General features: G+C 41.5%; 1 protein-coding gene across 1 annotated transcript in view; it reads right to left on the bottom strand.

Moving 5' to 3' along the window:
- PALMD (palmdelphin) overlaps positions 1 to 13,170 on the bottom strand; it is a 39,524-nt gene extending 26,354 nt beyond the window's left edge. The window contains exons 1-2 of the mRNA XM_048499057.1: positions 12,868 to 13,170; positions 4,934 to 5,014 (exon numbers count right to left, since the gene is read on the bottom strand). Coding sequence (XP_048355014.1) covers positions 4,934 to 5,014; positions 12,868 to 12,969 — 183 coding nt within the window. The 5' untranslated portion in view covers positions 12,970 to 13,170. The remainder of the gene's footprint in view (positions 1 to 4,933; positions 5,015 to 12,867) is intronic.
- Positions 13,171 to 22,643: the final 9,473 nt, after the last annotated feature.

Genomic DNA, 22,643 nt, shown 5'->3' with positions numbered 1-22,643 from the left:
CACAAAGAGTGCTACCAGCATATAATGTGATGTGATAAGACTTTCAGAATGGTTTGATTAATGGAATGCAACATTTGTCTCCTGTGGTTCAGGCTGTACCACATTTCCGGTACTGAAGCAGTAGCATGACTGTCTGTCATCAGGCTCCAATTGCATGCTTGGGATGCACAAAGGCCTATGAACTAGCCAGAAGAAAAAATTCCCACAATATTTTTGTGATAGCCAGGCATTCCATCATCTGAAGTAAATCTTGCTTGAAAGTTGACATTTATGCATGCTGATTTATATAAAATAGAAGGAACATCTACTGAGTAAAAGATATAGGATGTAAAGCAGGTTCTCGTGCTGTTTTATCAGGAACAATCTCCTCAGAGTGAAGAATAATACTTCTCTTTTTAAACATGAACACATTATAAGTATGGAAGAACAGGTAGTAAAAGATCACAAGTTGAATCAAAGTAGAAGTATTATATAAAAGGTACTACAAGTGCTCCTACATATTCATAATCCTGATTAATATAGGATTCCTTATTATTTGTACCCCGTACACAGTTTGCCCCCACATCACTGCTATGAAAATTCCCATTTTAGATATAAGAAACTAGACCCACCCTCCAAGGTAATGCTATCCTGACATAAACCAACCATCATGTGATTTGCCTAGCTTTATGATCTCCTGGATTTTTCTCCCTAAGGCTTGCAAGTCTTGGAAAGTACAAATCTGCCAATGGGCAGGTCCCACCTATGGATGGAACCTGGCTCAAAGCTCACCTACCCAGGCAAAGGAAAGCTGAGAGGTGAATCTCAGTGTGGTCAAGGATCCAAGGACAATTCCGGGAAAACTCCAAGCCCCCACCTGGAGGCTGGCAGCTGTTTCATTGGCCACTGGTACTTCAGGCAGCAGTGGAAGGAAATGGGGGAACCATAGAGTTTTTGTGAAATTCTAGGATGTTTGCTATGACATAATTCCCACAGCAAGCCCCTGATATATAAGCTGCATAAGAACAAAAACTATGCTGAAAATGATGCATATTATAGTATCTATGAAACCATTATAGTATCCTATGCTTATAACATAGCCTTCCAAGGAGCATGCTGGGGAGGCTATATTATAGTCATTTAATTATTACTAAGGAAACCACTTTTCGTTTTTAGCATACAAAATGTTTCCAACTCCTCTTCTATTCTTTCAACAGAAACAATCACGACAGAATAGGAATACTGGCTGACATTTAAACCTTCTTGACCCTGGAAAGAGTTAATGTTAAAGATGTTATGGGAGAAGGTTAAAATTATAGGAGACTAAATTAAAGAGGGCCTTCTTGTGCCAAATTCTTCTGAACCTTTAGCACTGAAATGTTTTCCTGCTTTAATAGCCTTTATAACAATGTAATACATCTCTGCCAATTTGTCTGTCCACCTCATCCTCCCCAATTTACTCCTGAGATGGGCAAGAGAAGTTGTGTCTGAAAGATGAGCAGAAAGGGAAGCTGAACTGGATCCCACACATCCAAACAATCCTGTGGCCACCCTACTGCTTAGTCATAGAAGTACTGCCCATCCCTGTCTGTATTTTATGTTAAGGGCTGGGTGCCTTTGACATTTCTTACATATTAGAATATGGAGACTGGCTCCTGCTCAAATGACACAGGAGGTTTAGTTTTAGAAATGGGATTAGTGAAATAGGGAAAGCGTGCCCATTTGTATCTCTCTCTCATTTCTGTATAATTGTTAGCAGAGGGAAGTGCGTAGAATAAAGTTTAAAGTGAAACACAGAAGAGGATTAATCCTAGATAGGCAGACTCTTGGTCTGAGACCTTATTTTTCACTTCCTCCTATGCACATCCCCTATAATCCCATCTCATCATCTTTGTTTCTCCCTCTGCAGCCTTTTTTTCAGATTTCCAGGGGTGGAGGTGAGTGGGATGGAGGAGAGACACTGTTGTCCATTCTTGCCACAGCTTCAACTCTGGTAAAGTTCCCACTTATTTTTAGCAGGCACATAACATTTGCTAGGCAACGAAAGCACATGCTCCCCAAGCACCTCTGAGCTGGTCTGACAGTGCTGAATAAATGTATTATGCAGTCACACAGCAATCACAATCCCAGATTCCTCCATCCCCTCACTGGAAAAATAAAAAGGGCTTAATTTCTGGGTAAACCTGTGTAGCTTTGAAAATAATTTTCCAATAGAGTTTTTAAAGTGCAGAATTCGTTGGGGGAGGAGGAGGAAGGGCTGAGGAGCCAATGTGACTTCACTGCTGGTGTCATTGCCAATCCAGATGGTATAAGTGGCACCTACACCATTGAGAAGGGCACAAACGCTGGCAGTTGGGTATGAATGTTGTGCTGCCCCGATGCTCCTCTGCTGCAAAAGCAGTGTGGGCGGGGCTGCGACGCCCCGCAGGCGACGAGGAGGACACCGTGAGTGGGGCGGTGATGGGAGACAGCGTCTTGCCGGCGGCGCGGTTCGCACCGCGCCGCAGGGAAGACGCTCCCTCCCCAACAACAACCCTTTAAAGGGTTGTTGTTTAGGGCGGCTTGACGCCGCCCTGGGGGGAGGGAAGAAGAGTCAGGTCGCCGCTGCTGCGTTGCAGCAGCGGCGCCTGTGCGAACAGCGGCCTGGGGGCGCCTTTTTTGGCGCCCCCAGGCCGTCATAAATGGGCCGTGCGGAAGCGGCCTATGATTTTTCTACTGAAGCAGGCTGTGTTGTATCTTGTAACTGTTAAATCAATACCACATTCATTACGGATGCAATGGGAATTAGTCTGCAAAACTGAGCATATTTTCATGTGCTTGGAGATTAATCTTCAAAGCAGTATATAGGAACCCAACTGTGAGATATGCATTAATGTCGGTAGGACATTCAGCTTTCCAGTGTATAAGCAAGAGTAAATTTGACCTTTATTCACTAGAACTCTGGTTCCTATAAGAGAGTCATGAACTTTTAATTAAACCTCTCTTATGTTACTGCCTGCTTCTTTTATTTCATTTTCCTAAATCCCCTGTATAATAATTTCATTTTCCTAAATCCCCTGTATAATAATAATTTGGATAATAATAACCAGCAGCAATAATATTAATAATATTCCCTGTTGGACTGGATAGAAATCATGGATAGAAACATAAAAGGACTTTGAAGGGTGGGGTATGTTAAAAACCGTCAGTGCATTAATTCTGGCTACATAGGTTAGTGTGCTTCGAACAATTAAAAACATTAGTACTAATGAGATGTCTCACTAGTTTCTGTGTTAAAATTAATATAGGCCTCTTCCGCACATGAAGAATAATGCACTTTCAATCCACTTTCAATGCACTCTGTAGCTGGATTTTACTGTGTGGAATAGCAAAATCCACTTGCAAACAATTGTGAAAGCGGACTGAAAGTGCATTATTCTGCATGTGTGGAAGGGGTCATAGTAGTTACTTCTAAGAGAAAGCAAGTGGTAAAATTTCATAAAATGTTTATATAAAATCCAGATTGATTCAAATAGTGCAACAGGACCTACTGCACAATAAATATGTTTAGGATTTTAGCCTTAGTGTGAGAAAACAGTGGAAAAGGAAATTAAATATGAAGTCTGCACACTGACAACAAGCAATTTGTTTGTTGTTTGTTTCTTCCACCTTGCTCAGCAGTTTGCTTTACGGCAGAATGATTCACACCAGTACTGCAGTCCATTTTCCTGCACTCCTTCTGCATTCTGCCGTGCCCTTACTACTTCCAGGCAGTACCTGTTAAATAATCATCTCAAGGATTCAGGAGGAGGCTAATCAACGGGACAAGCTAAGTAGGATGAAAAAATAAAATAAAAAAGAACCTAGCATACCACAGATGCATTAAATCTCACACTGGACCTTTGATGAGGAACAGTCAATCCTTTGTTCCAGTTGTGATATGAAACACCACTTGCTGCTACTTTGAAACAAGATAGAACTGTGGGCCTTTCACGTGCAAATCCTTTTGTCTAGGTTGGGTGCCTGATATCAATGCAAACACATTATTGGGGCTTAGCAATTCAATCTTCAAAGCACTCAGGTAGACCCAGTCTTGCATGTGTTTGTTACCTGCATCAGCCCTTTAGTGACTGACTGTTCCTCCTTGTTAAAGATGCTGGAAAATCTGTAGATCACCTTGGTGATTTTTGCAGCCTTTGCACTTTGTAACTGACCTTGGCAACTCAATGTTGTCAACCACTCTTGGGACAAGGCACAATTAGTGTTGAGATTTTTATGATAACATAATGACTTTGACTGTTTCCAACAAATGAGTATTGCAGGCTTTTATTTTTCATCATCATTAATATCTGGAATGTCAGTCGTAAAACAAAGCTTGAGAATACAAGGAACCATTTTTCTTGTCCTATTTATGTGAGGCTAGTCTTGTGACTCATCAATAATTATTTTTTCCTATCAAAGTTGGACACCAGTGCAGAAGCTGTAGACATTTCTCCCATGTGTAGAGAGCAGGGTTAGAACACCTTTTCACTTCAGCCCATTAACTTAATGACTGAAGATTTCCCAGACAAAATAAGTGACTGCCTGATGATTTCAGCAGGAGCTGGTGGATGTTTTGTTGAATTTTATTGCTATGGTGTACAAAGAGGGAAGGGAGCCTCATAAATTGAACAAAAAACAAACAAATAAATAAAGTGCCTGTGCTGAAGTAAATATGGCTTTTCATAAAAATGTAATCAAAACAACAAACCAAAATAACAGAACAGCATGAAGTAATCTTTGAAGTAACTCAGGATTTATTAATAAAGTTAATTGTTGCTCAGAAGAGGAGAGCTCTAAACCCACAAATCTAAGAAAGGACATTTTGGCTCCCTTCAGATATCACAAACTCATTTCAGTTTGCTTCACACCATGAATCAGGAATGATGCTCCTAAATTCAGGTGAATGTGCTTTGACACTGTGAATATGTTTTACCTTCAAGTGCTGATGTTTTAGTTTTTCTTCTTCTACTTTAAGGCGTTTCTTAGTAATTTCTTCTTGTAGTTTTCTCTTGTCCTGAAAATTACAAAAATGATTTTCAAAAAATCTATCAACATACTGGTAGTACTTTTTGAAATGGACTTAGAGTGGTCATAGATATCACCCCAACACCCTTAAAACCATTAGGAGTTTGCCGTTTGGCTTTTTGTATAAGCTGTAAAGTTAAGCTCTTAGAGCAAATACTGTCTCTGTGATGAAATATGGGACAATCTGTAAACTTGCAAGGGTTACATGAAACATGCTCTGTCACCTCATGCTGTAGATAAAAACACACCACTGCTCAGCATGTGGCTCTAGTTTATGAAGATTGCTTTTGGTCAGCTAGAGACCATATAGTTGAACCAAAAGAAACAAGAAGTAACACAAACTCATCCACATTTATGCTTATTTTGTAAGTTGCCTTGGACAGGTTTCCTAGAGAAGCAGTATAAAAATGTTCTCATTAGTTAAATAAAAATTCATTTTAATTGACTGAGGACCATTGTTCTGCCTAAAATGTTGAAGAGTTACTACTAGATTTTTGCTTAACTTGACTCTGACATTTTGAGGTTAGTGCTGCCTCCAGAGGCAGCTATTCTGAAGTTGTGTCCACCACCCTGTGTCAAATTTGAGCTGCAGGCTCAAAACATTTGGGGATTCCTGCTCTAGGATCTCACCAATTTCTATAATAAAATTGTTTTCCACATGCCCTCCCCTCCAAGTCTCCGGGGGTTTAGACTTGTGCCTGGCTACCCTATGTGACTGGCTTTAAAGTAATCACATTGAACAAAAGCCTTTATAATTTCTTCTGCATTAGGATTCTATACAATAATATGCTAAGGAATTGTGAGTAAACACTGATTACTCAGTTGCCTGACAGTTACAGAGGGGATTGATATTCACCTCTGATTGCCACAAGCTGAGATACTGGCCGAATCCACACTGAAAATTAAATATGGATCCAAAAGAATCAGAACTTTTTCATTCTGGTTTCATCATTGTTTCTCCCTCCCCTCAGCAGCGTGCACCCAGCGTTGACATGCGTGTCTCTCACGCATTCAAACAACGCTATCCTCCCTTAACACACTTTCTGCTGTGCAGCGATGTTATGATTGACTGTCGTGCTGCGCTATGGCAGTTCTCATTGGCTGTACTGTCGATTTGGGACAGAGATTTTGTTCCAGGGATGCCACGTCAGGATATCTTTCGCCCACTCCCTCTCCCTCTAATTGGCTGCCCTGTGTCATTGTGCCAGGAATATTTTTGAAAAACTCTTTTTCCTGCAATGCTACGTCTTACATAAGCACTTTGACACAGATGCACAATTTCAGGCACTGTTCTAGTCCTCACCACCACGTCTCCATGTCTCCACATCGCTTCTGCTCACACAAGAAAAAAAAGGCTGCATGCACGGTGTCCCGCCCACTCACAGGGCTGTGATTGGATGGGAGTTCACGCGACACTGTGGCAGGAAAAACAAATGCAGTTTGAAAACCTGAACCTCCCCTCGGATATGGCTTCGGGGCATGTTTTTTTTGGAAAGATCCACTTGCTAGCGGGTACAAGAATAGCACGTGGTTATGGGTGGAGCGCGCAGCAAAACCAAGATGAAGATGCTTTTGAGACATATAAGGTGGGGAGGCCATCCTTGAACTGCGGTTTTTGCTGTGATTATCATGCTTCTTATTGTCAGTGGGGATTTGACCACTCTGACCCTGGGGGTTGCAGGCCTGAGCTGTTTTGATTCTGAGAGTCACTTTCACACACTGGCTAACTCTCCCCAAAAGGAAGAAGACCAGGAAAGGAAAGTTGGTTTTGAAATAGTGGCCCTGAGGGGATGCATACAAGGCCAAAAGGAGAAACTGAAGAGGTAAAGGAGGAAAAAGAGAAAGATGTCCCTGTGCCCAGGAGCTACAGAGTTGAGCAAGGCTGAAGTTTACACAGTGCTTGAAAATAGCTAGAGAAAACTTTGGCTATGAGACCTCTAGTTTCCTATTAAAGTTTAAGCAACACTCTCAGTTGCTGGAATCACTCTGTTTATTTCACTATAATCTTGTCTCATTTAAGGGCTAGCAAACCTAATTGCCCTCCTTTTGATAGGTATTTTCCCCTAGAGGCAACTGCATCTGTTTTTCTTTCCATTCTCTGCTCATGGCAAACCATTTGTCCCCCTCCCCTGCTGTAAGTAGTAGCTATAAATTGGCATCTGGTACAATGTGGGTTATGTGGGGGAGTGCCAAATTTCAGCTTCTGCCTGTGGCCAGTGAGTCAGAGGGCCCAGGGAGCAGGCAACAAGGGCAGAAATAAAGACCAGGGGGTCACGTGCTCTGTCTGTAAGCGTGCAGTGAAATCATTTCACAGACCAGAGAGGGAACAAAAGTGTGTGCCAATAACATTTCAGAAAGGTATGAATCACACACTTCAGATCTACTGCCTAACAGCTCTTTGCATCATGGGAGGGGAAGAGAGTTCTCTTGAAAGTATATACTCATGGGGAAAAAAACAACTTACTCTCCAATTTTCTGCTGTTACGGAAATAGAAAGCATAAAGAAATGGCCAAACGTATAAAAATAGTCAAGTTACTATGTACCTGTGGACAGGCTAACTAAAATAAAGCTATTTGTTGCATTCTCTCTGTGACTCAGAACATAATTAAGCCCTTTGCTGGATGAAAAGAGGTGTAAGGAATTACAAGCTTTTTGAATAGCCATGTGTGTTAGACAGAGCTGCTTGACTTTGCCTGTGATCAGCTGCTGCAAAAAGCAACATACCTGTCCCAGAGCAGACAAAATGACCCAAAGCAGAAGTATGGGCATATTTATGCTGGAAACAGAGCTATTGCTTTCACTGGAGATGGTACAGAACTGCTACAAGTGTGGAATTTGTGAATGATTCTGCCCAACAGCTTGGCCAAAAGGGTTCTTGGTGGAAACGAAGCCTATGGTGCAAATAAATAAATGGGAATGTTTCTTGATGATGGTGGCCTTTCCCTTGGGTGCCTTAAGTGTTAGGCAATGCAAAGTCTGAGCACTCATCAGGAGTGGAAAGAAGTGACTCCCCATCCACTTTGGCTGAAGAGAGGGGGCAGATGGGTGTCTGTAAAATGAAAGTGCCATTTTGAAAGACCCTTGCTGGGGTTGCCACCTGACAGCAGTTTATACATACACAACCAACTTTCACACAGATATTCCCCTCCTCCAGTCAGTAGAAATCTCATACAATAAATGAAAGCATCTTGGCATGACTCTTCAGGCTACTATTTTTAACCCCTTTAATTCAGAGCAAATGTAAATATAATTTTCACCAGTTTAAAAGGAAAACCGTAGAGGGGCTGCAGGTACAGCATCCATTAGGATGCTTCACCTGTAGCCGACATAGGGAGGGGTAGAACTAAGGTACACTTTCAATCATTCCCTCAATTTCTGGCCTTTTAAAGGGCTTTTCCTCACCTTGCCTAGCTTTGCTTTGCTGCAATGCTACAATGCACCTCAGTAAAGTTGTGGTGTGGGGGGAGGCTGGGCCACAAGGAACTATTGATATCACCATCACATCTGTACCTTTATGTGGAAAGAGGAGGAGAGGGAGGTGGGGTTGGTGATAGCATGGAACAGAGTGGGAACAGGTTTGTGTGTTGGTGATGTTCCTGACCATTCCCATTGTGCCTGCTGCCGCCACCACAGGAACACATTTATTTGGTGTGATTTTAAAAAAGCAGCTATCCCTGAAGTTCTAAAAGACATTTCAGTTTCCTTCATGTGATTGATAACCTCACACTGCCCTGACTTGGATAGCCCCAGGCTAGGCTTGATCTCCTCAGATCTCAGAAACTAAGCGGGATCTGGCCTAACTAGTGTTTGGATGGGCAACTTCCAAGGAATACCAAGGTCATGATACAGAGGCAGGTAATGGCAAATCACCTCTGAATAGTCTCTTGTATTGAATACCCTACCAGGGGTCATCATAAGTCAGCTGCGACTTGACAGCACACACACAGGACTCATACTGTGAAACCATAAAGAGCAAGTTAATGAGGTTAAGTCTGTAGGAGACAATTTCATTAGAAGATTTAGCAAGTGGACAGAGGAGTTGTTTTTTTTTAATTCCTGTTAGTTGAAGAATTGTCATTTTAGAAAGGGCTCTTCGAATACACAAGCATTTCTAACATGCAGCTCAAAAGTCAAATTTAAGCTACACAGGGGACAAAAATAATGTGTCAGCCTGCATGTTTCCCTGTCTTAGGTATACCTGTTCCAGAGTCTCTCATGTCCCCTAACTCAGTAAACCCAACAGCTGACATCTTTGTGAGAAGAATGTTATCTGGTGTTGTTCCTCAGAGACTTCTATTTTTAAAGGTTGTTTGCAAGGTATCCCATCATGGCAGTTTGTAGCGGTTCACTTAATCCTGATTTTAGGAACATCCTGCTGCCCAAACTCTGAATGGCACCTCTTTCTTCCTGATGTCATTGAATAAATAGCCTTCAAATAATTCAGTCATCACTTTAGAAAATCAAATGAGTTTGTATTTTAAACAGGGCTGAACCAAAGGTTTGACAGTGAACAACTTTATTGGAAAGAACAGCTCTTCTGAGAAAGGAAAACAAATGTTTTCCAGTCTCTCATACCCAGTTTTTACCCCTTTCACTCCTATGTGTCTAAGTTTGCAGTCCCAATTGGTAGGTGCCATGACCCACTTTGCTTCTTTTTTAATAAAATTCCCTCCTGTTGCTACTATTTATGACGGTATCATAGCCAATGGGCTTTAACATAGCTATGTGCTGCCACCACTGAAAATAAAGGAAGTTAATGCAAACTAGGGAGTTCCCTTTGCGTTACCTTTATAGGCTGTCAGCAATAGCAGGATGCAGGGAAATCCCATTAATTATATGGCAGTTCCACAGGCAGCAACATTAAAGAATAATTTCAGAAACAAATGGAACCACTGCAGCAGCTAATTAGAGGTGCCAAGTAGCTTTACATAGATTGAGAAGAACCTTAGGGAAGGAGTTACTATCGTGGCTCCCCAGAAGGTACAGGGATTGGGGAAATTTTTTTCTTGTGAGGGGGGTTAATGCTGGGCAGTGTGGCTGCCTGACTGGGAGTTTATACAAATATTTTCACCACTTTTCTGGAGCCTTCTCTTCCTTGAATAATCACAGGAAACAACAGGCACAGCTAGAATGATGTGAAGTATTTTCATGAAATGTAAGGGCCTTTCCCCACTCCCTTCCATCCCCCCTATGCCGCGCGCTGCTCTCAGTAGCGGCATCCTAAGCGATACTTAGGTAATCCCCGCGACAGCTCAATGCGGGAGATAGATCAAAAGGCGCCGTTCGGAAGAGTGCCTGGGATGCCGTGCGCTAAGGGGGCGTGACAGCGGCAGCGTCGGGGCGGCTGCGCTGTGGCCGCCCCTGACGTGGGGAGGGAGGAGGAACCCCGCACTACTCTCCTCAAGTAGCGCGGGGCTTACGGTAAGTGGGGAAAGGCCCATCATTGCATTGTTGAGGGTTCATACCAGAATGAATTAAATAGCAATTCATCAAGATTTGAGTGATGGAGGGTTTTTTTTAAAAGATGTTGGAATACCAGAGTTAGTGCTACACTCCTTTCATGCAGCTGGAAAGTTGTTGGAATGGCCTTCACATCATTCAAGTAAGTGGTGCTTTGTGAGATTCATAATAGTACTTTATGGTCGCTGAAGCCAGTCTTGGATGTCATTTCAGCCACAACATTGCAACATCTAAATTTTGAAGTATCAGCCTATGCAGTTCCCTATAGGATCCGGCAACCCTGCAATCCTGGAGACAATTATTTGAAGACAGTTTCATAAAACTAATGTGCTTATGAGGTATAAAACAACAACTCACAAATTACTTTTCTTACTGGCAAAACTCTGGGAATGTGGCATCGACCCAAGGAAATGTGGGAAGGAAAACAACAACATCAGCAACAAAAAAACAGTGCTTAAAAAAAAGTTATCCAGGAACCAAAAATAATATATTAAAAGACTTTGCTTTTAATAATAACTAACAAGTAGGATTTTTAACCTTGCGAGAAGAAAAAAAACCAGTTTTGTAAGAATAAAACAATGATTACCCAGCTGTCATTTCCACTAAAGCAGAAGGCTCTGTCATCACAACCCTGTTCAATTTGTCAACTGCACACTGCATTTCTTAGCAATTTATTTTGATTTGTTCAGAGCTAAGATGCTCATGTCTTGTAAGAAGATACTCAATTCAATTTAACCTTTAATGGCATATAGTAAGAAGATACTCAAATTTAGGAACACAGGCCTAATTTCCTGTGGAAAAAGGCTTTGCCTCCTTAGGGAACTTCAGTATAGGTAAGTTCTGATATGAAGAAAATATTTTATATGAGCATCATATTTCTTATCTCCATTCAAGAAAAAAAAAACTCCATTCAAGAAAAAAATCTCTCTGAATGAGCACTTGTAAATTAACAGTTCCAAACCGAACCTCTCAAAACACAGTGTTTAGGAATAAATGTAAGAACAAAATTTGATAATAGTCTGTCAAACTCAACAAGCAGCCTTCTCATCCCCAGTAACACATAGCCCCAAGACACATGAACAATATTCTCTTTAAACGTATTTACAAAGTTTACTGAGGTACTTGATTTTTTTCTGTCCAATTACTTCCTCTCCTTGCTATGGTTACAATAGCCCTTTATTACTTATGGGTCAATGTTTGTGGGAATGTGGCAGCTTTGCAAATAACACTACAAAACTGAGTAGTCTCCCTGGCCATACTGATGCGAACCAATTGAGGCACGACAGCAGTCTGACAAGGAAGACAGAAAAAGTCTCCACTCTTTTTAGCTGAAGCTTTCCTGTTTTGAGACTTGGTGACAATCTATATTTTCCAGCCTAGCTATGGAATCTGGACTGGTTGTGATGTGTCCATTCAGCATTTCCAAAAAATGGCTAAACTTGGGGACAGGCTTGGTGTGATGGACAGGATTGGAAACGCCTTACATTTGTGGAGTTTTTGTCCTGTGGCAGCATGTGCCTGAGGTATAACTGAAAGTCCTAAGGAATACATTCATTAGAAAGATCTGTTTATTTGAACAGTTATGTCAAGCCTAGTTGGTTCTCTTGGTTAATAATTATCACTACACCATTATATCAACAGGTGTGTTGATTTTTTTTAAAAAAATGGCAAGCTGTTGTCTTCTGGCTTGAGCAAAGCCAAACCTTGCAATGAGTTGACAGCACTCCTGCTTGTGGGTTACCTCAGGCCAGTGAAGAGCTGGAAGCTCTTTGTTACTACTCAGGCTTCCCTCCTCCCTAACATATACGCTCCTCCTGCTGAACAAAAGTACAGCCATTCCCTCTAAGTGCTTGGCATTCATTATGTTCTTTACGAGCAAAATGCCATGTGAACTGTCTGAATGTCACCTACTGGTCCCTTTACTTTATCGTGTAGTTTCATGTGAACTGTCAACATGTACCCAAGTAACCTATTGTGCTCCCTGAGGATTTCCTGCTTTCTTTCCCTTCAAAGCTGTTGAAGTGCTCCTTTTCAGCATTCTTGGCTTTTTGACCTAGTGTCCTTCACCATTCATATTATTCAGCATATTATTCAGCTAGTGAGACTTAAAGACCACACTGTGGATGTCTACTATAAAACATGACGCTGTCTTTTCTCCACTGCCTGAGACTGTCAAATCACAAACATGCTTGGGAAAGCACTTCATACGAGGAATTATACTGTGCCTGCCACCTAAGTGGGGAACTGACAAAGCCTAAGGAAATAATAGTTCTTTCTTTAAATAACAACAAACAATATACCTCTGTTCCCATATGGCTGCATCTAAGTGGCTGATTTAAAAACACACACTAAAATAGAATATAATAATGATAAGCACTTACTGTTATGGCTTGAAATCTTTTTTTCAGCAGTTCAGCTTCTTCCATTCTAGAAATAAAAAAGTCACACACACAGGTTGTGAAAGCTGTAAAGCGATCCCACATAGGCAGGCAGGCGACCTGTGAGGAGGAGGAGGAGGAGGGCTACGGAACAGACGCTTCTAAAGAGTTACGATTTAATTCCACAGGGGAACGGAGAGGAGGAAGAATTCCTGACTTCTTCAGAGTGTCTCTGAACGGATGAACAGACAGACACATGTAATGAGGGTGTGCTGGAAGAGGCAGACGGCCAGAATACTGGCATGAATTGACTGACAAGTTTGAACGGCAGGGAGCACAAGCCTTTTTCCTTCTCCAGCTGCCAACTCCTTGCTGTAATATGCACATTTGGCATGCCATAGATTAACCTTTAAGTGCCCAAATAATAGTTTCTCTCTTCAGCCAGCATAATGCCTTTTGTATTTGTGTGTCTTACCAAATGCAGTAACACTTTCTTTAAAAATACATACAAATAGGTGAAACCAAGAATGTTCTTAATCTTTACTATCCTTGAATGTTCACTGAGATAGCATCAAAATAATAATTTAGCATTTAACACATTTCAGGTCCCCTATGAACATTGGTATTCTTCACAACAGACTTGTAAGATAGACCTATATAAATATGTTTACTTTTGAGGGGAGGTGGAACTGACTTATAGCTCTTAGTTACAGTTACTATATCACAGCCAATGTAAATATTCATGCCACATTAAAAAACGTATTCTTTATTATTTTGCAACGGAGAAAGAATGTTGTAATTATTTATAGGCTATTTATTAAAACATTTTTATTCCTCTTGGTATACCCCAAATGGCTTATAGAGCATCATTGCTTTAAAATGAAACCCAGTGTGAACAGAACACCAGACTGGGATCTTTGAGACCCAAGTTGGAATCTTCATAGGCTTGAAGTTTACTCAGTGATTTTGGGCCAGTCATTTTGTATCCACTAGGGCTGCTAAGCACAGCTCAGGAAATTCCAGAAGATTTGAAGGTGAATGAGGAAAGCAGAGACTGGTGAATGGCTGAAGCTGAGTGGAGATGTGATGCACATCCAGGTCAATCATTATTTAGTCTTTTCCTGAAAGGCCACTTCTTCAAATTGTTTAAATTTAAACTTTTCATCTCATATTACTCCCTTTCCCATTTCCTCCCAACCTTATATCAATGTGGGGTTCTATATGCATGTGCTCTATGTGTCATACTAACCTTTTCATCCTAAATATTTGTGTTGGTATAAATGGCTGCTATCCAATCCACTCAAAATAAAGTTTCCAAATCCTCTTCTGGTCTTTCTTGGTGCTAATGAGCAGACAAAATTCACTGGGAAAGACACTGCATCCCTCAGGCCGTTTCTGCACGGCCACGCTGGGGGTTGGGTCGGCGTACATGACGCCGACCCAACCCCCCTGGAACCATTCGCATGAACGGTCCTGGTTGCGGTGGGGAAGACGGTGCAGCCTCTGGGCAGGCTGCGCCATCCCCCAAATGCCTTACCATGTCCTCTGGCTTGTGGCACATCGCACAGCCCAGGGGACACGCCCCCCTGCCCTGCGCTACAGCTTGGAAGTCGCAGGGCGGGGGGGCGTGTCCCCTGGCCTGTGCGATGCGCCGGAGGCCGGAGGACACGGTAAGGCATTTGGGAAGTGGGGGGAATGGTGACTTCCAGCCGCTGCCGTTTGCACGGCAGCGGTTGGAAGCTGCTGTTTCCCAAAAACCTCGCTCGGGGAGCGAGGTTGGGAAACAGCGGCTTTGTGCCGCTGGGGGGGAGCGAGGGCGGCACGGCTGCGATGCAGCTGCGTCCTTCATGCGAACAGCTCCCTAGGGATGGTGTTTTTGCCGTCCCTAGGGTGCTGTTATTGGCTCGTGCGGAAAGGACCTCAGTTTGCAAGACTGTTAATGATAGGAAGTTTGAGAGGGCATCCGTTCATAAATCCAGCCTCATGGCCCAGAAAGTCTCAGCTGAGCCTCAGGACTCCGTGGATAAAGAGTCAGATCGATTGTGGCATGGTGTTCCACCCCCAGCCAGCAGCAGTAGCATCACCGGAGGAGGAGGGCCCTGTAGGATTGGACCCAGAGCCACAACTGGAAACCAGAGCAGAAACTTGGGATCAGACACAGAGCCCCAGTGAGGAATCAGCACAGAAGCTCTTGAGCCCCCTGGTGCCAGTCACAGGGAGCTCAGTTTGCTGCCCCCTTACATCGCCTGGACTCTGTGGCAGAACTTCATTGCCCCAGTCTCAATAATGAAGAGGAATGCTTACAGGAACAGGCTTGAGAGCTTATAGGAGCAGGACCATGTACATGGCATCTGCAGTCGATTGAGTGGCATCCTGTTTAAGAGAGTCTGGGAAAAGGGAGGTTGTGTGGAAGCAACATGTCTACTTGCTACTGACCTTGCTGTGGATGTATTCATATTGATTACTCCAACCTGATTTGGCCGGTACCTTTAGATTCATATCTATTGCACTATTCATCTGGATTTGACAGCTGTGAGTGTGAACTTCCTGTGATGACTTTGGTGCTGAACCTGACTACTGATCATTGCCTTTTTGTGTGACAGTCACAGAACTTATGTGTTGTTCTGTGCTAGAACAGCTTCATTTGATTCCAGCACCATAGAGACCAACAAGATTTTCAGGGTATAAGCTTTCAAGAGTCAGTGTTTCCTTGGTCAGATATTCATACCTGACAAAGGGAGGTTTGACCTTCAAAAGCTTTGGTTCAGTCACACAGTGAAGAAGATTGTTGTACTGTGATGGCAGCTGCTGCCAAAGCAACATTTTTAAAAAACTGAACAGCCAATCAAACCTCCAACAGCCAATCAATCAGTCATTTTTTAATTATGGTCATGGACCAGATTCCATCAAATACAAATACACATTTATTCAAAACTTCAAAAATTTTAGCAAACCAAAACACCAGTTTAGATAAAAAAAGGTTTTAAAAAAACTATTTGACTCTTAAACATTCCTTATTTGGATAAAATAAATCTGTAGAAGCTAAAACAACTGTTTATGTCAAAAGTTACAACTTAAATTCATTTTATGTCTTTATTGTTATGCAGTCGACAAATTTTATATACAAAAGCAGAATACTTAGAACACAACGCAAAATCTGTGGAGTTGCATCAGAAAGAAGTTTTTCAATAGCCATTCAACCCAAAAGCCCTACCTGGCCACATCCACTTTGTAACAACAGTTGTTGGGCACTAGAAAAGGTGTTGACGGGCTCTATGGTACATATTGGCGCCATATTGGGACCCTTAAATGATACACTGACAATCTTCTTCGTTTTGAAAGCATTACTGAACTCAAATCTAGCTGTCATTAATTCATAAAGTTACCATAAGTTGGAAGCAACTTGACAGCACATAGAAAGCACATAGAATGAAATTCAGAACTCAGAACAGCAATCCCATTTGTCTCTCAATGAATGCAATATCTACTCCACATTTTGCATTTTCTAACCACACTAGTGGACTGCAACCAAGAAATAGATGACACCACCAAGCTCAGCTGCGTGGTGAGGAACCTGCAAGGACTTGAGGGGGAACATCACTTTCCCCTATATTCCACTTCCGACCTTATTTCCTCTTTCCCTCATCCTGGCAGCCCCCATTTCATTATATTTGTTTACTAAAAATGTTGTATTTCAGAATTGTTCAGGATGATATCCTCAATATAAACAGAAAATTAACAAGAAAACAAGAAGGACCTTTTCTGTCCAGGTTTATTACAAAGTTGAAAGTGATTTTACATTTTAAGAGATTGAGCAATATTTTTTGTCCATCTGGTTAAAAGGGCAAATTCCAAAATACATATAAAACTTGCAAAACAGGAAGAACTATGTGCTTGAAGAATGATGACCGACATCTTTCTAAAAAAGTTGAATCTGAGTAGCATTAAGCACTTTTCATCACCATGGAAATAATGTCTGCAAGTATGCAATGTATGTATATATGACAAAAGTTCCTGTTTTTAATCTGCAAAAATTGTAGAAGCAATTCTAGAAGCAATTTTATTTTGTTAAATGGATCTGTTACATTTAGATCTTGCCTTTTCAAAAGACCTTAAAAATGAATATACAATTGAAACCAGAAGCTTTCTTGTTGGGACTTACAGACAGAGCTGTGGAACTTTTTTTTATAGATGACATCAGCTGTAAAAATATTTTATGAACAGAAATGAAAATCTCCAGATATACCTGTAATAGAAGAATGGTGATTGAAGGTTTTGGAGTTGGCAAGGATGGTCAAACTCACTTTGTTATTTAAAGAAAGAAGTGTAGTAACTTTTTTGGAGAATTGGAAACCATTGATGGATTACTTGGGTAAAACAGAAAAAAGTAAATTGATGATTAGTGGTTTGGAAAATTAGTGGATTGTTATTGTAAGACTTAACAGAGAAAAGTATTCTAATTATCAGTAGTGATTATTAGGTTGGAACTTTAAGTATGTAGTTAAAGAGCAAGTGATATTAATTTTTACTGTTTTTACTGTTTTTTATCTTTTTTCTTTGCTTTGCTTTTTGTAAGCATTTCAAATACTAATAAAATTTGTCATCATCATCATCATCATAAAAAAAAATCAATCTTGTCCTTTCCCCTGGAGGCTCAAAGCAATGGAGCATGTGCCTTCAAGGCACTGACCATACACAGCCCTATTTAACTTCAGCAGGATTGCTAAAATGTCTTGGCACAAAAGAGAGTTATGTTCTTAACAGACATGTTACAAGCAGTAATCAACCGATAATGGCCAACAAACTATTCCCTTTTTGACTTTTATTGTGCTGCAGCGGGTTAATAGCACAGAACTTCTATCTGAATCGTCACTCTAAATAAGGTTGTCAACTGACCAGTAAAAAGTATCACACATTTAATAGAGGCTGAATATGCAGAAATGGGCAGTGAAAACAGGTATGGAGCCACAGAATATCATCTGATTGCTACAAATCTAATTGATAAGAAAGAGACAGCTAGAGGAACCACTTTAAAGACTGGTAACACTAACATCCAGTCATTTTTCTAGAAGCATTTCAGTTTGGTCCCAGCATGGATTTAAACGGTATTCAATTGCTCCTAACTACAAGGGGGAAGAAAAACAGTATAGCCCTAAAGCACTCTCCTGTGAGTAATGTTCACTGAATAAAGCTGAATAGGATGCTAAGTAGACCTACTTAGGATTGCTTTTTAGCCTTCCACTAGAGCCTTCTCAGCCCTGGCTCCCATAGGGTAGAATGCCCTCCCAGCAGACATCAGAGCCCTGTGTGACATTAAGCAGTTTCACAGGGCTTGCAAAACTGAAATTTTTCGCCAGGCATATAATTGATGTTGTATAGAATATTAGAACTTGGCTCCATCCTTTGCTCCCTCCTTGGGTGGGAATCTAGTTTCATATGGGCAATGTCAGCTGAATAAATCTCCATTGAGAAATTATGATGATGAATGTTTTAATTGGAATCTTTTAATTTATTGTTTTATCCTGATGCCAATAAAGGTGTATGTATGTATTGTTTTAATGTGATTAAATATATATGTTAGCCAACCTGAGCCCAGCTTCGGCTGGGGAGGGCAGGGTATTAAATCAAATTTTAAAAAATTAAAAGTATTATGGTTAACTGCCTTTTTACACAGTATTCAAGTGGTAAATAGCTGATTAGACACAGAAACCAAGTTTTAGCTAATAGTACTTGTCAGTTGTTAAAAAGTGGCCTTTTAAAAGTGGAACTACATGATCATTATGGGTCCATTCTGCACAGCACATATAAGACGTCCTGAGCATGCAAAAGAAGGATGCTCTACTGCCCATTTGAGAGGCCTCTCTGGACTGTCTTAGTTTTTCTTTGCAGTAAGAGAAAACTGCACAGTCTGCGGAGGGCAGATCTACAATGCTTCTCAATGGACAGTAGAGCAGTCCTCTAAGCAGTTAAGATTCTTGTACTGCATGTCTGCATATCTATGAATATACCTTCTCCAGTTTTTTTGAAAAACAAAAACTATGTTTTGTCAAAATTGGCAGGAAGAGCTGGGCACAACTATGTAGTTTTCGGGCTGAAAAGGTGCCCGGGAATGGAGCCTCCAGAGCAAACATCCTGAGGCAACCTTCAGCAAATAGAGGCAGTGTGAATCCCTTCAGCGGTACATGAAATAACGAGTACAAGCGGAGGGTGAAACTGACCAGAGAGCTAAATGGTCAGGAGGGGTACAAACTTCTAAAAACACTTGGTGGGCACCAGAAAATGCATTGATGGACTCCATAGCACCCATGGGTTCCACGCTGGGAACTCTTGGACTAGACATTTCCAGGGAGAGGGGAAGAAGGTGAAGATCTGTTGTTTCTAGCTTTTTAAAAGACATCCCCAGGATGTCTTATTCTGGGTGTGCAGGTAAAATTAAGAAATCACCTCTTTTTAAGATGTAACTCCAGATATCTTTTTTTTGTGCTGTGTGGAATGGACCTACGTTTGTTTTTAAAAATGCTGTTTCTCAACAGTCTTACCTAGGTTAAAGTCCCGTTGCAAAGTCACTCACAAAGAATTTCCCAATAATTGGCCACACTTGTCTTTGTAATGAGATACCCAGGCTCTTGGCCTATCTATCACTGGCCATCCTGAACAGCTGGTGTTTAATCTGCCAAATAACTTTTAAAGCATTTGAGGACTCCTGCTTTATCGTCTCTCAGACTGACTCTAAACTGAATTTCCAAATATCTTCAGATTCATTCTGGGAGGGAGTGATTTGGATTATTTATTTGGATAGATACTTCCAATTGCTGCATATTTATTTTATTATTTATGTATTTATTTCTGTACATTTATTTCCTGCCTATCACCAGAGTCCCTGGGCAGGGTACAGTCATAAAAGCACTTTAAAAAAACATATAATTATATAACAACTGTGCTAAAATCTCCATTAATACACTGCCTCCATCTCCCCCCTAGTTCCCACTCCTAAAAATACATAACCACTCAGTCCACACAGAGCCCATTCCAACACATTACAGAGTTTGTGCTGCAAAATTGCTGGTTCTGTCCCCTACAATGTGCACCAAGGTCTGGGGCATACAATATATGGTCACATGTGGCCTGGTTCTTTGTGGGTATCAGAATGAGGACTACCAACCTCTAGATTTAATGGTCTTATGATAAGGTGACCAGATGGTCACCTTCGTCAACCGGGACGGGTGGGCAGACCCCCGTGCGTGTGCACGCACACACACACACACTCGCGCAGCGCACTGCCTTCTGGGGCGCTGCCGTATCCCACCCTGTGACAGGGCGGAAAATGGTAGCGCCCCAGAAGGCTGTGTGCTCCTGCGGCCGCCTGGGAGGCTGCTGCACTGCCTTGCGCCCCAGAAGGCAGTGCAGCAGCCTTCCAAAACCCGGGACATTGGGGAAAACCCGCGGGACGCGAGACAAGTTCTCCCAAGGCGTGAATGTCCCACCAAAAGCGGGACGGATGGTCAGCTTATCTTATGAGTATAAATATACTGTACTGATCAGAATTAAGAATTCAGGTGTATGATTATAACCATATCAATCTACTCTTATTCAGTTCCAGGGTTCAGTTTAGACATGGAACTCATGTACAAGACCAATCCACCCTTGAATGACCCCCTGTCTCATTTTGTTGATCATCTGTCTAGGACAGATTTTGCTAAGTCTAGTAGCAAAATGTGCTTATTCTCATCATTTAATTTCCCATCATTTTCATTGCATTGCTGGGTGGTAACAGCTTATATTTAATTACCGAATTGCTGGACAGGTTGAGGAAGCATGAGGCTTTCTTGATATAGTCAGTTCACCAATGAGATGGACAAAATTAATAAGAAATGGTCGCTAGATGAAACTGACAAGGTTCAAATCCTTTAATAATGGCTTGATTAAATCAAAAACTGAACACGGAACGATATTTGCATCCTATAGCTCATTATTCCATACTACTCCAGCAGCTTGTATATTCTGTCTGTACGGTGACACTGCACATCTTTTAGCAGGGAGAGTTGCTCACTGCATTCAGATCACATCTCTTAAAACTATATGAGCTGTGCAGGACTCACTCCCATATAACAGTAGTGTCACCAGGTGACCACTGCCTCCTCTAACTTGTTGCTGGGAGGAATTTTTCCTTCAACCAATAGGTTATTTTTTCCCATTTATGTTAAGCTTACTCTGAACTGGATTTGCGTGGCAAAAGGAGAAATGGGGCAGCTGTCGTTTTGTCTGGCCTTAAGCCTGTTTTGTCCATGACAATGCTGTAAGCAAGATATCCTGGCAGCATAGGAATTACTGATAGCATAGAAACTTCAATGGACATGCTCTATGCAAAATTCCTGGAAGAAGGTTTGTGGGATTTAGCAATTAAAATGCTTTCCTTTAGATGGTTTAATGAAACTCTTTTTTTAAAAAAAAGTCTGTTCAGCCAACAGTTCCTATGGCAAATTGTGAGCAAGCATTTCTCTTGACCCAGCAGATATTGACTTATAAATAAAATGTTTGCCGTTATTTGATCCAGCATGTGGGTGGAATTCCTTTTTGGCTCCCCCATGCTCAGCGTATGCATTTCCATTTTGCAATGGATTTAATTGTAGGAGTCTCTACTTTTACAGTGCATTACCCAAGCAAATATTGAAACAACTGTACTGGGAAGTGGATCAGAATTTAGAAGACTAGATAATCCTGGGTTTGTTTTGGAAAATGGTAAGTGGGTTTGTTGCAGTAACAGTAGCAGCTGAAAATGAATATGTTTTGGGAATTTTGCTCTTGAAGTCAATTTTAAATAGCTGCACAGAATAATCCTAGTACATGAGAACTCTACCACCCCTTTTTACATTTTCTGAGTGTGTTCCAAAATGTTTACAGCTGGGACAAATTTATGAATTAATATTGAAAGCACCCTTCACCCTTACACTTGACTTTCAGCATGTACTAGGTCAGGGGTCTGTAACCTGTGGCTCTTCAGATGTTCATGGACTACAATTCCCATCAACCCCTGCCAGCATGGCCAACCCCTGTACTAGGTATTCCTCCTGACTAGAAAGAGGCATGCCCAGAATGATGACCCAATACTCAACATATAGCTTAGTCTGAGGACAGATCCATGTTTGGATCTCTGTACTGACAAATAATGAAGAATTGAAATACACCCAGTAAAGTGTCATAGCAGAATTGCCTATCCACAGAGGAAGCTGATAGAAAGGAGCTAATATCAGAGCAGTGATTCATGCAGACATGCAAATAGCAGGAAGCCTCCACTGGAGATTGTAACACTGCTACACTAAGAGCAATTGGGAGAAACAAGTCACCAGTAGATGGACTAACCTGGATAGCTTTAAAAGGGGTTTGGACAGACTTATGGAGAAGTTGATCTATGGCTACCAATCTTGATCCTCCTTGATCTGAGATTGCAAATGCCTTAGCAGACCAGGTGCTCGGGAGCAGCAGCAGCAGCAGAAGGCCATTGCTTTCACATAAAGGCATCTGGTGGGCCACTACAAGTAGCAGAATGCTGAAGTAGATAGACTCTGGTCTGAACCAGCAGGCTCTTTCTTACATTCTTAAGAAAGCAAATAAATAAATAAAAGATAGAACACTTAGAGGTCATTACTTTATCGGTCTCCATGAGTCAGAAGCAATTTGGTGGCAATTTGATGGCACTTAGCACAAAGCATCTCTGCTACATCTCTTTGCATTGAGAGCAACTGAATGAGACAGTCACACTTGAATTAGATATACATGTC

The sequence above is a fragment of the Sphaerodactylus townsendi genome, linkage group LG05 (genome assembly GCF_021028975.2).
Source record: "Sphaerodactylus townsendi isolate TG3544 linkage group LG05, MPM_Stown_v2.3, whole genome shotgun sequence".
Lineage (NCBI taxonomy): Eukaryota > Metazoa > Chordata > Lepidosauria > Squamata > Sphaerodactylidae > Sphaerodactylus > Sphaerodactylus townsendi.
This window is presented reverse-complemented; position numbering and strand designations above follow the sequence as displayed.